Source organism: Musca domestica, unplaced genomic scaffold (assembly GCF_030504385.1).
Source record: "Musca domestica strain aabys unplaced genomic scaffold, Musca_domestica.polishedcontigs.V.1.1 38, whole genome shotgun sequence".
In the NCBI taxonomy this organism is placed as follows: Eukaryota; Metazoa; Arthropoda; class Insecta; order Diptera; family Muscidae; genus Musca; species Musca domestica.
The window spans coordinates 6,966,710-6,981,123 of record NW_026712324.1 but is presented as its reverse complement, the minus strand read 5'-3'; the positions used below and the strand labels follow the sequence as shown (position 1 = coordinate 6,981,123).

The 14,414-nt window shown below is 33.7% G+C and overlaps 3 protein-coding genes across 4 annotated transcripts in view; 2 read left to right on the top strand and 1 right to left on the bottom strand.

Annotated features, from left to right (window-relative positions):
- The window catches only part of LOC101889113 (G-protein coupled receptor Mth2), a 361,585-nt gene that overhangs the window by 212,505 nt on the left and 134,666 nt on the right, over window positions 1-14,414 (bottom strand). The window lies entirely within an intron of this gene.
- On the top strand, window positions 3,022-4,473 carry LOC131804080 (uncharacterized). Its single transcript, XM_059126428.1, has 3 exons — window positions 3,022-3,186; window positions 3,334-3,595; window positions 4,375-4,473. The coding sequence occupies exons 1-3, from the start codon at window positions 3,147-3,149 to the stop codon at window positions 4,421-4,423; spliced, it is 351 nt and encodes a 116-aa protein (XP_058982411.1). The 5' UTR covers window positions 3,022-3,146; the 3' UTR covers window positions 4,424-4,473.
- LOC105262435 (G-protein coupled receptor Mth2) lies at window positions 6,111-13,382 on the top strand. Its single transcript, XM_059126417.1, has 7 exons — window positions 6,111-6,607; window positions 10,455-10,614; window positions 10,680-10,868; window positions 11,021-11,275; window positions 12,721-12,874; window positions 12,990-13,184; window positions 13,244-13,382. Exons 1-7 carry the CDS (start codon window positions 6,113-6,115, stop codon window positions 13,299-13,301), a joined length of 1,506 nt encoding a protein of 501 aa, XP_058982400.1. The 5' UTR covers window positions 6,111-6,112; the 3' UTR covers window positions 13,302-13,382.

Here is a 14,414-nt window from a genome sequence, read left to right as displayed (position 1 = left end):
TTTACTAACCCAAGGTCTGGTGGTATACCACTCCTTCTGGTAACTGGTAGCAAAGGCTTTAATGGGGCGGGAACATTTTGAATTTTGAATTTTGTACCCGAAGAAGTGGTCCGATATTTTTCCATCTGCGAACTAGATGTAAATTGCATAATAATATTACGATGTACCAAGTTTGGGATAAATAAAAAAACAAGCAAAAAGCAGTAAGTTCGGTCGAGCCGAACTTTGAATACCCTCCATCATTTGGAACGAATTTGGAAAAAATTCTGTTAAAATCTTAAAAATACAGAATATAACCGTTATATTGGGGTCTATACCAAGACGTCGACCTATATAGGCAACTTCTGTCATAAGCCATTATAATTTTCAAATACGAAACTTAAAAAAAAAAACGGTGAATTAGCTAAAATCATCAAAATACCGGATATGGTGAGGTACAGTTACACGGGGCTATATGGTGGAGGGTATGAAAAAAATAAATTTCAGCAGAAAATTTATATATTAAAAACAAGTAAAAAAACATTAAGGTCGGCCGGGCCAAACTTTAAATACCCTCCATCTTAGGGTAAAAGAAACATTAGAAGAAATGTGGCAAAAACCATTAAAATGCCGAATATCGGGAGGTACCGTTATATGGGGGCTACACCAAAACGTGGACCTATAAATACAATGTTTCGCCACACGAACTAGGACCCATTATGACCCACAAATACCAATTTTTAGACAAATCAGTGAAAAAATGTGGCAAAAACCATCAAAATACCGAATACCGGGAGGTACCGTTATATGGGGGCTATACCAAATCATGGACCCATACATGCAATGTTTCGCCACCGGAGCTGGAACCCATTATGACCAAAAATTCAGAAAATTTCAGATAAATCCGTGAAAAAATGTGGTATAAATCATCAAAATACCGAATATCGGGTGGTACCGTTATATGGGGACTATACCAGAACGTGGACCGATATATCTCATTTTCAATACCAACCATCCTACACACAATGCAAATTGCTCTGCCAAATTGTGGCGCTCTACGTTAAATAATGTGGGATGTATCGTGATTTCAACAGACAGACAGACAGACAGACGGACATCGTTAAATCGACTAAGAATTTTATGCTGATTATGAATATATATACTTTATGGGGTTTAAGACGAATATTTAAAGATGTTACAAACGGAATGACAAAGTTAATATACCCTCCTTTCCAAGGTGGAGGGTATAAAAATCCATAATTATAAAATTTATTTTCTAAAATATTAAAAATTTTCCGAAACTTCACTATTATAACAGGATTCCAAAACATAGTTTATTATGGCTGGGGCCTTAACAATTAATGCCGGTGTTTTTAGTGTTCGAATGTGTAACGGAATTCGGAACAAAAATAAATTTGGCAAATTATATTGAAATCTGTTCAGATTTGGATATAGCTCCTTTATGAATTTGATACCCAAACACGTTATGTATCTCCAATTCCAATAAAATTTAGAATGTCTGATGGAATTCGGTCTATAATTTATTATCCAAATTATATTGAAATCGGTTCAGATTTGGATATAGCTCCTACACGCAGAAAAATATATGTTAGAAATATGTTTGGATCCAAACATATATTTGTTTGGGACTGGTTGCAAACAAATATATTTTTGGATGCAAACATAATTTGTTTCGGTGCAAACAAATATTTGTTTGCAACATTTTGTAACATAACTCAATTTTATTTGTTAGGTACCAACATATTTTATATGTTAGAACATATTTTTTTATGGGTGCGGAGAGGATTTTTTTCAAAGAGCTAAACAACAGAGCTCTCGATTACTTTTGAATTGGTGTTATAGGTGACTTAAAAGAAGACAGGAGGGTGAGAAGTCTGTTTTTGCGTTGATGATGTGTTGGCTTGGTTGGCCGCACAACAAAGCAGAACCGAAACATTTTTTGCTCTCTTCCAAATATAACTGTAAATAGAAGTTGTATGTATGCATGAACATTAGTAAGAAGTAACGTCTCAGCAACAACTAGAAAATACACACCGCACAACAACAACAACGAAAAAACTTTTTGCATGATTTTTCGTTGCTGTTGTGCGGTGTGAATTTTCTAGTTGTTGCTGAGACGTTACTTCTTACTAATGTTCATGCATACATACATACATGCGTTTTTCGCATTAACACCGACATATATACAGAGGAGTCAATTTTTTTGTGTGTTGTTGTTGTAACGTTTTCTTTCTCAAGTAGGCATTTTTTGGTGCATGGACAATAGAAAAGAAATAAACGTCTCAGCAACAGTTTCCATCCCTCTTGCCGCGCACACACCACACATAGTTACAGCAGCGATCGGCAGTGTTTGCTTGGTGAGAGCAAAAGAGCGTAATATTGGCGCGTGTCTCAAGTTGAGATGGGATGGAAACTGTTGCTGAGACGTTTATTTCTTTTCTATTGTCCATGCACCAAAAAATGCCAACAACAACACACAAAGAGCTGTTTGGATGTTTTTTTGTTGCTGAGACGTTGCTTCTTACTAATGTTCATGCATACATACATGCGTTTTTCGCATACACACCGATTTGCTTGATGAGAACAAAAGAGCGTAACATTTGCGCGTGTCTCATGTTGGCATTCTGGTTGTGTTCTTTTTTTATTCTTTTTATTTGTTTTGTGCCTTCGCGTCGTGTCACAAGTGTTGTAATAAATGTTGATACCAACTGTTTTGGGGGAAGACAAATTATTTGTCGAAGCGCCGGAGCCTTTAAATCAGGGGTGCTCAAGAAGAAATATCTCTTTTCAGTCAAATTTCTCTTTGCTTATTTAAATCAAGAACAAAACAGTGTTAAGTCATTATTTATACAAATATTTTTTATCCATTTGCTTTATAAATTATTTTGGCAAACATTCGTGTTTAAAAACAATTAAATAGAACCGTAAAATATAAAGAAAAACAGAATTTTAATTTTCTCTTAAATTATCTCTTTTTTCTGTTCATGTTCTAGAACACGGTTTTGAGCACCGCTGCTTTAAATCTACAAAGCTTTATAAAAGCAGCCAAATTAGAGTTAAAAATTGATGCCTCAAGAAAAATAACAGCCTTAGTGTTTGGTGCAACCATTAAAGAAGACCAGTTTGAAAAAGTAATTCATCAATATATGTCAACACCTACTTTTCAAATTGAGTTGCAATTTGGAGGTAAGTAAACTGGATTTACAGCCTGTTTCTTTATGTCGGAACAAAAAAAATTTCGTTTCAAAATAAAGAAACAGGCTGTTAATATTTTTTTCTTTTTTTTAATTAATATATTTCTTTTTTTAAATAATATATTTAATTTTCATTTAGACTCCGTTCGATCAGTGGCACCAGCATCGACAGTTAGTGGCACTCTATCGGAGTGTGAATCCGTAGGTGGTTTTGGGGATCTTACCCCAAAAACAAATGTTATTTCAACTTTAAAGACTGACATAGAGTCCATCAAGTCAATTCCGGCTGTCAACAAAATATGGAGAATTTTTATTGCCGAAAAACGCCTGCAAAATAAAGATAGGGTGAATATTTCGAAGGCCCTTATTGACGAATGTCTAAAAGAAGACCCTAACAGATTGTAAGTATTTTACTTTATTGAAAAAATAGTGATTGTAATAAAAGGAAAAATAATAAATTAATAAATAAAAATAATAACAAATATTAAGAATAATATTAATAATAATAAATTAAAAAATTAATATAAAATAAAAGTTTTATGAAAACTGGCACGATATAAATTATAAACTTATTAACAAATGTTTATTTTATTTTATCAATAACAACAATATATTATTTATAAAAATTAAAACATAATAAATTAATATTAGAAACATAAGAATAATTTTAAGCATAATAAAAATTGTAATAATTAAAATAATAAAATAATATCAGTAATAAAAAATTGTTAAAAATAATAATATTAAAATAAAAATTCTAATTATAAAGATATTAAAGAAAATAAAAAACTATGTTTCAGTATAAATTATTTATTTTCTTTAATATTTTTATAATTAGAATTTTTATTTTAATATTATTATTTTTAACAATTTTTTATTACTGATATTAATATTATATTAATTATTACAATTTTTATTATGCTTAAAATTATTCTTATGTTTCTAATATTAATTTATTATATTTTAATTTTTATAAATAATATATTGTTGTTATTGATAAAATAAAAATGTGTTAATAATTTAATATTAATTATTAATATCAATATTTTTATTGATTTTAATCAGTTTTATTATTATTTTTTTAGTATTTGCAAAAGTTTTATATTTTTTTGCTTTTATTATTTTTTAATACTTCAATAATTATTGTTATTTATTTATTAAAAAAAAAAATATCTTTCAGACTTAAACGTGAAGATTTTGAAGTTCTGAAGTTATATTATATATTATAATATGTATGAATTTCTTTTATGTTAAATAAAATGTGAATATCAAAAATTGATTTTAAAACTAGTTTGCATTATGGTTGAATTATATCTGCAGTAAGTATACAAATGGACCCAATCATAAATTTATGTTTGCACCCCAATATATATTATGTTTGGACCCAAACATAAATTATATCTAGGTCCAAACACAACTTATGTTTGGACCCAAACATAAGTTCGTTTCCAGTCAAACATACATTATGTTTGGATCTAAACATAAATTATGTTTGCACCCAAACATAAATTATGTTTGAACCCGAACAAAAAATATGTTTGGACCCAAACATTAATTATGTTTGGACCCAAACATTAATTATGTTTGGACCCAAACATAATTTGTTTGCAGCACCCAAACATATGTTATGTTTGGGAATGTTTGCAAACATATATTTGTTTGCTGCAAAATATGTTTGGGACATATGTTAGAGAGGCTTATATTTTTTTGCGTGTATATACATTTGATGCCCAAACAAGTCATGGATCTCCAATTTCAATAAAATTTAGAATGTCTAATGGAATTCGGAATTTATTATCCAAATTATATTGAAATCGGTTCAGATTTAGATATAGCGCCTATATACATTTTCGGCCTATTTCATGTATTTGATGCCCAAACACGTTATGTATCTCCAATTCCAATAAAATTTAGAATGTCTGATGGAATTCGGTCTATAATTTATTATCCAAATTACATTGAAATCGGTTCAGATTTAGATATAGCTCCCACATATATATATATATATATATATATATATATATATATATATTCGGCCGATTTCATGTATTGGATGCACAAAACACGCTATGTATCTCCAATTTCAATGAAATGTGGAATGGTTAACGGGATTTGGAACAGAATAAAATTTGCAAAATCATATTGAATCGTTTCGGATTTACATATAGCTCTCTTATATATTTTCAGCTGATTTCATGTATTTGACGTTATATTTATCCAATTTCAATGAAATCTGGAAACAAATTTATAAAATTACAGTACAGATTTGGATATAGTTTCTATATAACTTTTTTCGCCTGATTTCGTGTATTTGATGCACCAAACATATGATATGTTTCTCAAATTTCAATGAATATTGGAATGTGTGACGGAATTTGGCTAAGTACTCGTAGGCTAACAGTAAAAAAAAAACTACAAAACAATTTAATTGAGTCTACGATTATTACGGGTATGATATGTATTGCTACCTAAAATCTCTCCAATATCTACAAAAATGCAGTTTAACTTGAAAAGATTGCAGTTTCCTCTACCGTTGGCATTTACTATGACAAATAATAAATCCCTGAGACAAACTCTTCTTGTATGCGGACTAAATTTAGCATGTTCCTGCTTTGCTCATGATCAGCTTTACGTGGAATGTTCATGTGAGGGTAGACCTAACGATATGTTTGCTAACGCTTCTATAAAATATATAGGGAAGCCTTTTTGGATACTTCTACCAGACGGTCTTTGAAATAAAAATTTTGTTATTTTTATAATTACTGTCACTTACGGGCTTAGCCCTACAGAGAGCGCAATATAAAGCCAAAGATGATGCATACTTATAAATATCTTAAAAATTCATTTTCTATAAATCATGCCAATGCTGCTGTGGCATATGCAATATTCAGTTTAGAACAAGATCTACAACAAAAATGATGTTGTCAATAAAAAACGTCATAATTTTTCTATTGCTACAAGTGAAAAGACTGCAATTGGCGCCTTTAACAAACGGTGCGTTGTGTCCCTTTAAGGACACAATTGATCTCAGCGGTAAGCGGCCACTTGAAAACGGTTCATATATCCACGAAAACGTGTTGATATCGCGCACCCAAGTCGCCGAATATAAATTTCGTCTGTACTTCGGCAACAATGCACGGGAAACTGAAACACATTTACGTGGTTGTGTCTGTGGTAAACCAAAGATGTGCGTGAAGTTATGCTGTCGCCATGATGAGTTCTACAACGAATATACTTTTCGTTGCGAAAGAATACCCAAAGATACGAAAATAAATGTTTACATGAACATCGCCATGGACAGTGGAAAGAAGCAGCGGGTGAATATATATCAACGTTTTGTATTGCAAATGGGTAGGCCCTGTCAATATTTGGAATATTTATTGGGCGACAAGGATTTGTGGGAACTAAAGGAGGTGGGTAGGGAGGGAATGTTTTAAAATGTATTCATTATTGAAGATGTAACATGTACAAACACGTAGTAGTAACGAGTAAAAGATGTGTTGAGTGTGAACACCATTACCAAATAATTAAAGAAAATAAAACCAGTAAAGAAAGTCCTAAAGTCGGGCGGGGCCGATTTTATGATGCCCTACACCACTTTGCTAATTTAGTTGAGCTCCACTTAATAATTAAAAGTTTTTATGGGAGAATTCAATCATACACGCTATGATCATAATTATAATTTAAAATTCAAAGGACTAAATATGCCGAAGCATTTGTATCTTTTAAATTCGGAATTGTATTGCCCATTTGGTGCGAAATTAATTTGAAATCGGATAAAAATGTATATGGGAACTATATCCAAATCTGAACCGATCTCGATAAAATTTGGCAAAGATATTTCTGAGCTGTATTTGATATATTTCCCTGAATATCGTTGTTACGGAGCGCATATTACGGCTGTGGGTAACAAATACAATAAATCGGATGAACAATATATATGGGAGCTACAACTATATCTGAATCGATCTTCACCAAATTTGGCATACTACCTTCTAGACTAAATTCGGTCGTATGTGCCAAATTTCATCCCATTTGGACAAATATTAGACGTTTGGTGCACAATAAATGGTAAATCGGACGAAGTTGTATATGGGAGCTATATCCAAATCTGAACCGATCTCGATAAAATTTAGCAAATGTATTTCTGAGCTGCATTTGATATATTTCCCCAAATATTGTTGTTACAGAGTGCATATTACGGCTGCGGAGGACAAAAATAACAAATCGGATGAACAATATATATGGGAGCTATAGCTATATCTGAACCGATTTCGATAAAATTTGGCATACATATTTTCAGGCCTAATTTGGTTGTGTGTGCAAAATTCCATACTATTCGGGCTGATATTACACGTTTGGTGCACAATAAAAGGCAAATCGGACGAAGATATATATATGGGAGCTATATCTAAATTTTTACCGATTATCTTCAATTTCAATAGGGTTCGTCCTTGGGCCAAACAAATGTTGTTTGCAAAATTTCATCTCAATCGGATAATAAATGCGACCTGCATTTTGTTCACAAGAATACATGGACAGACGGACGGACGGACAGACGGACTGACATGCATAAATCAACTCAGAAAGTGATTCTATGCAGATCATCAAAAGGAACTATGAGTCTATCTCGTTTCCTTTTGCCTGTTACAAACAAATTCACAAAGACATAATACCCTGACCACCTTGTGGTGTAGGGTATAAAAATGACAGATGTCGTCCGGGACCGACTATGTGATACTCTACTCCACTATGCGTAATTAGTAGAGGTACACGTAACGAATGTAGTGAAGTGTCTAAAACCTATGTTAAATTCGATTAATTTGAGATCGGATTTTCATATATATCCAGGCCCGCCAGAACATCTGCTTGAGAGCGGAAAGCATGTGCCAACGCCTGGAGTACCTCTCTATGTTGTCGTTGTCTCCTTCGGCGTATTCTGGCGGTAGCGACCGCAGACACGCTACGATTAACAGATGCCCGGGTGTCAGAGTTTCTACGAGGTGGTTGGGGTCTGGAGACAGCGATGATATGGAGCGACTGTTAAGCACCACTTTTATTCCTTTTTATGGCTGCTTCCCACAGGCCTCCGACGTGAGGAATCCTCGGAGGAATAAAGCTGAATTGTACGTTCAGTAATCCACCACGGCGGCGTGGTTCGCGAGGTACTTATCCTGTTATATCTAAATCTGAATCGATTTCCACTTAATTTAAAATATTTATTTTGTACAAAATGTTGGAGAATGCTCAAAATTAAAAGCAAGTATATTCTATATATCGAAGCTATAGCTAAATCTTAGCCGATATGGCCTATACTTGGCAGACGACTTTATTTTGAGTCCAAAATCGTATTTGTTATTTCTTATAACGTATTCCAAGAATTCAGTCTTAATGTTCTGATTTTGATTCCGAATCCCATATAAATTCCGTAGGAAATGTATTTTGCCCAGACCAGTCCATATCGAAAAGCTTTGTCGAAAGTAGTTCAAATAGAGCATAAAACTTTTCCAAACGATGCCAAATAAAATTGACTTAAATGTTATTTTTTTTTTTAATATGTAGTTCTGTCAGGTATAAATCGTCAACATACCGAATTTCTGGCATAAACTGTAGGTTCCCATTATGAACTCTAAATACTAAATTTGAAATAACTCCGGTCAATAATATCGCTAAAATCATTAAAACACCGAATATTGTGAGGTACCGTTATATGGAGGCTATACGAAGACGTGCGCCTGCATGCGCAATTTTTTGTAAAATGCTGTACTCGTAGTACCCATTACGAATTAAAATACGCAACAAAGTCAAACGCCACATTTTTTACATTTTTTTACGTTTTTTTTTTATTTTATTGAATGATATATATATATATATATATATATATATATATATATATATATATATATATATATATATATATATATATATATATATATATATATATATATATATATATATATATATATATATATATATATATATATATATATATATATACATACATAGGGGTGTAGGGTGTCATATAGTCTGGTCCGCTTTTTATACCCTACACCACACGGTGGTCAGGGTATTATGTCTTTGTGCATTTGTTTGTAACAGGCAAAAGGAAACGAGATAGACCCATAGTTCCTTTTGATGATCTCCATAGAATCACATTCTGAGTCCGTCCGTCCGTCCTTCCGTCTGTCCGTCCGTCTGTCTGTCCGTCCGGCCGTCTGTCCATGTATTTTTGTAAACAAAGTACAGTTCGCATTTATTACCTTATCCAGATGAAATTTTGCACAAGTCATTTGTTTGGCCCAAGGACGAACCCTATTGAAATTGGAGATAATCGGTCAAAATTTAGATATAGCTCCCATATATATCTTCGTCCGATTTGTCTTTTATTGTGCACCAAACGTGTAATATCAGTCTGAATAGTATTAAATTTTGCACATACAACCAAATTAGGCCTGGAAATAAGTATGCCAAATTTGATCGAAATCGGTTCAGATATAGCTATAGCTCCCATATATATTGTTCATACGATTTGTTATTTTTGTCCTCCGCAGCCGTAATATGCACTCTGCAACAACAATATTTGGGGAAATATATCAAATACAGCTAAGAAATACATTTGCTAAATTTTATCGAGATCGGTTCAGATTTGGATATAGCTCCCATATATAACTTCGTCCGATTTAACTTGGATTGTGCACCAAACGTCTAATATTTGCCCAAATTGGATGAAATTTGGCACTTACGACCGAACTGAGTCTAGAAGCTAGTATGTCAAATTTGATGAAGATCGGTTCAGATATAGCTATAGCACCCATATATACTGTTCATCCGATTTGTCATGCACTTTGTCATGCACTCCGTAACAACGATATTCAGGGAAATATATCAAATACCGCTCAGAAATATCTTTGCCAAATTTTATCGAAATCGGTTCCGATTTGGATATAGCTCCAATATATATTATTATCCGATTTCAAATTAATTGTGCACCAAATGGGCAATACAAGTCCGAATTAAAAAGATACAAATGCTTCGGCATATTTAGTCATTTGAATTTTAAATTATAATTATAATCATTGCGTGTATGATTGAATTCTCCCATAAAAACTTTTACTTATTATGTGGAGCTCAACTAAATTAGCAAAGTGGTGTAGGGTATCATAAAATCGGCCCCGCCCGACTTTAGGACTTTCTTTACTGGTTTTTTCATGTTATATTTAAAATTATCTACATTTCAATTAATTTTTTTTATGATTTCAGAATGGTGAACTTTTTATTAGCCGCACTGGCGATATAATCGATACTGTCAGCTACTGTCTTTCACCATATTGGAAGGAGGATTCGAAAGAGCTTCAATTGATGGCCCTGAGCTGTCCCATACTAAATGAAGCAAAATTCTCACTCGCTTTGAACACATACGGTGGGCAAGAGGGAAAAGATTTTAGATATGTTTGTAACACAAAAAATGATTTCATTTCTTTGCAGCTATGGCAATATCAGTGATCTTTCTGGTGCCTACTACACTGATATATCTATTTGTAGGTGATCTAAGTCGCGACATAAGAGGCAAACAATTGATTTCCTATTTTATTTCCCTGATTGGAGCCTATTCGATATTCAGTTTTATTAATATCTCGGAATATGTATTTGAGGATTTTTACTGTAAACTGTTGGGTAAGTGGTACGAAACGCATCAGTCGGTTTTGTTGACAGACCCAGAGTCATGGACTGAGGCTATATATTTGTCGACAAAATGCTTCTGATATGTTCGCACTAATTTGTGTTTTGTTTGCTTTTAACATATTTTGCCCCCAAATCATTCTCAGGTATATCCAGCTATTTCTTTTTCACCTCCACCTATCAATGGTTATCAATATTATGCTATGACATGCTGCTGAACTTCAGGCACTTGAAAGAAAATTCCTTATATCGAAGGCACACAAAACGTTTTGTTTACTACTCCAGTTATGGCTGGGGTACGGCTCTGCTGTTTACTTTGATTGTAATATGGGCCCAGTTGTCGGACAAGGTGCCGGACAAATTTAAACCAGGCATTGGCAATGAAGCTTGCTGGTTGGATAGTAAGTTTGGATGGGAAGAGTTTGTAATTTTGTTTTTTATATCCTCAGCCATAGGTCATGATGCGGCTAAAACGTGCCTCATCGAAACAACGGTTTTAGATACTCGGTCTCCAAATCCTAGCATGTTTGAAATCGATCTAGCGTTGTCCGTATGTCCTTTTGTCTGTCTGGCTGGTGCGCATGATAACTCTCCAAGAGAGTATCCGATTTGGTCCAAACTTGGTACATCTTAATATTATTAACAAGCTTAGATCGAGTTCGGATGTAGGCAATATCCTTCCCCTCCTACTGGTACCTCCCATACAAATGGTCGAAATTTCCAAAAAAAAAAAAAAAAATATTTTAGAAAGAATAATTCGATTATGCTTCTACCTTGCAAACCCTAATATTAGCATCAGTGCTAAAATAAAGCTCATAGAACGCGAAATAAACATCCGATTCCAGTAATAACTTGGCACATCTCAAAATTTCTATCAACAAAAGACCTGTTGTAAAGATGGTAGAGATCGGACCATTCCTTCTGCGATCTCCCACACAAAGGGTAAAAGTTTTCAATAACCAAACCGATTATAAAATCCGAAATAAGCACCCGGTTCTCTTCATACATCAAACATCGTATTTTTTACTTACACCAGAAACTCGTTCTTCGTCAAATTTTTGAATACCCATGGAGCTCATAAAACGAGAAGTTGACATACGATCCCATTCAGACTTGGTACATCTCAGTATTTCCATCAACACAAGATCTGTTATAAAAATGGAAGAGATCGAACCCTTTCTTCTGCTACCTGCCCCACATAGGGTTGAAGATTTTTAAAAACAAAACGCTCAAAGAAAGCGAAATAAGCATCCAACTCTATTTTCAAATTTTACACCTACACACACATTTTTACTAACACATGATCTGTTATGGAGATGATACATATCTCCGAACTCCTGCTGGTACCCCACCCACAAAGGGTCACAATTTTCAATACTTTCACCTGTCATAACTTGCGATTCTTTACAACTTGCTATATCTATTTCTCTCAATCAGAGATCTGAGATGAATATGACATTTATGATTTCTCATAAAATAGGACATAAATATGCGATTTTCTTGTAGTTGTGCCCATACCAATATCTGACCACCTGTATTAGATGAAGTAAGGAAATTGGAATACTTCGATCGATTTTATCTGTTAACATATCTCATATAAAGTGAAGGAAGTAACCAATATAGGTTAAACCTGACACGTCGCAATATTTATATCATATTTATTTAGGTCCGATATGAAATTGATGAATTTGGTCCATTCCTTCGGAACCCACTTCATAGAGGGTAAATAATTTGAATAATCGTAACAGAAGCCAAAATGTATTTAAATAATCGAACAAATGGCAGAGGGTATACAACTGTCGGCACAACCGACTGATACTTTTAAACTTTTTTTTACACCTTACAGCCAACCAATGGTCTTCGGCCATTTACTTCTACTGGCCAAATTTGATAATTATGTTGGTCAATGTCGCAATATTTTTCTCCTTGTCATTGCATATTTATCGCATCAAACACGACGTGGCCGCAATGAAACTGACAAAGAAATTTTTCGGAGAATAGTAAGTAGAATTTGTTTTTGGAGTTTTCTATGTTTGCTGCTGATTCATTTAATTTATAATGACCACAAAACCACATTGATGTGATGTGAGGCATTCAATTATTATTATCCTGCAGTTGTGTTATAATTCTACGCCTCTTCATTGTAATGGGCATCTCATGGATTATGGACATATTATCGTTTTGCCTGAGAGATTTTGAAATATCCGATTATGTGTTTATGGCCACCGATGTTTGCAATGCCCTACAGGGAGTATTCATTTTTATAATATTTGTACTGAAACATAATGTGATTCAGGCAATCAGGAAAAGGTATATCGACGTTGCCTTCAAAAAGGAGAAAACGAAAGTGATTTTTTTTCTCATTTCAGCTGCTTTCGTGGGGATTTTATTGCAGTTAATTCGAGAGAACGTGCCACATCGAGTTAATTTCTGTTCTCAAAGTTTTATGAAATAAACATAATCAACATATTGAATAAGTTAATTAAAATGAAAAATTTTGGAATGAACGGTCTTGGTGTCCTCCATCAGCCCACTTTAGTACTACCTCGATTCTTGGCCCGGAGAATCTAAAACAAAACCAGTAAGGAAAAGTCAAAAATCGGGCGGGGCCGACTATATGATACCCTACACCACTATGCATATTTGGTAGAGAATTTATTTCAAGTAGATCATACCACCTATCAACACTTGGCTTTAGACCACTCATAGTTTGCTATAGAGTACGGGATATAACTTGGAGAAGGATGATATTAAAAAAATATATATCGGAGCCGAGTTGCACAAAATGGAAATGTACTTTCCGAAAATCACTCCATTTGGACTAATATTAGCCATCATTTGCAGTATCTGTTATCCGGTACCAAATGTCATTCTTCTGGAGTGTATAATACACATGTGGAGGACTTAAAACCCCAGATCGGATGAAACATATATATGGGAGCTATAGCTATATCGAAATTTTAAGTAGTAGTTTATAGGATGAATTCAGTCAAATTCAGTCCATTTGGGCAGATATTAGTCATTTGGTGCACAATAAACCTGATATCGTATAAAGATATATATGGGAGCTATATCCAAATCTGAACTGATTTCTATAAAATTTAAGACAGGTGTTTTCGAGTAGTATCTGTTATCTGGCACCAAATATCATTGTTGTCGAATGCATATTACGCATTTGAGGGACTTAAAACCCCAAGTCGGATGAAACATATATATGGGAGCTACAGCAAAATCTGAACCGATTTTCACCAACTTTAATTTACTTTCTTCTAGACTGAGATCGGTTGGATATGCCAAAATTCAGGTGATTTGGACTGGTATTGGCTATTTGGTGCACAATTAACCCGAAATCGGTTGAGGTTATATATATATGGGAGCTATATCTAAATCTGATCCGATTACTGCCAATTTCAATAGGGTTCGTCCTTGGGCCAGAAAAAAGAGTGTTTGCAAAATTTAATTTCGATCGGATAATAAATGCGAGCTGCGTTTTGTTCACAAGAATACATGGACGGACGGACGGACTGACATGCATAAATT

Excerpts from the sequence above, each read along its gene's own strand:
- LOC105262435 (XM_059126417.1), top strand. The coding sequence starts at position 6,113 with ATGTTGTCAATAAAAAACGTCATAATTTTTCTATTGCTACAAGTGAAA. Across the intron at positions 6,608-10,454 it reads ATTTGTGGGAACTAAAGGAG|AATGGTGAACTTTTTATTAG; the intron begins GTGGGTAGGGAG and ends TTATGATTTCAG. Across the intron at positions 13,185-13,243 it reads ATTCAGGCAATCAGGAAAAG|CTGCTTTCGTGGGGATTTTA; the intron begins GTATATCGACGT and ends TTCTCATTTCAG.
- LOC131804080 (XM_059126428.1), top strand. The coding sequence starts at position 3,147 with ATGTCAACACCTACTTTTCAAATTGAGTTGCAATTTGGAG. Across the intron at positions 3,187-3,333 it reads AATTGAGTTGCAATTTGGAG|ACTCCGTTCGATCAGTGGCA; the intron begins GTAAGTAAACTG and ends ATTTTCATTTAG. Across the intron at positions 3,596-4,374 it reads AAAGAAGACCCTAACAGATT|ACTTAAACGTGAAGATTTTG; the intron begins GTAAGTATTTTA and ends AATATCTTTCAG.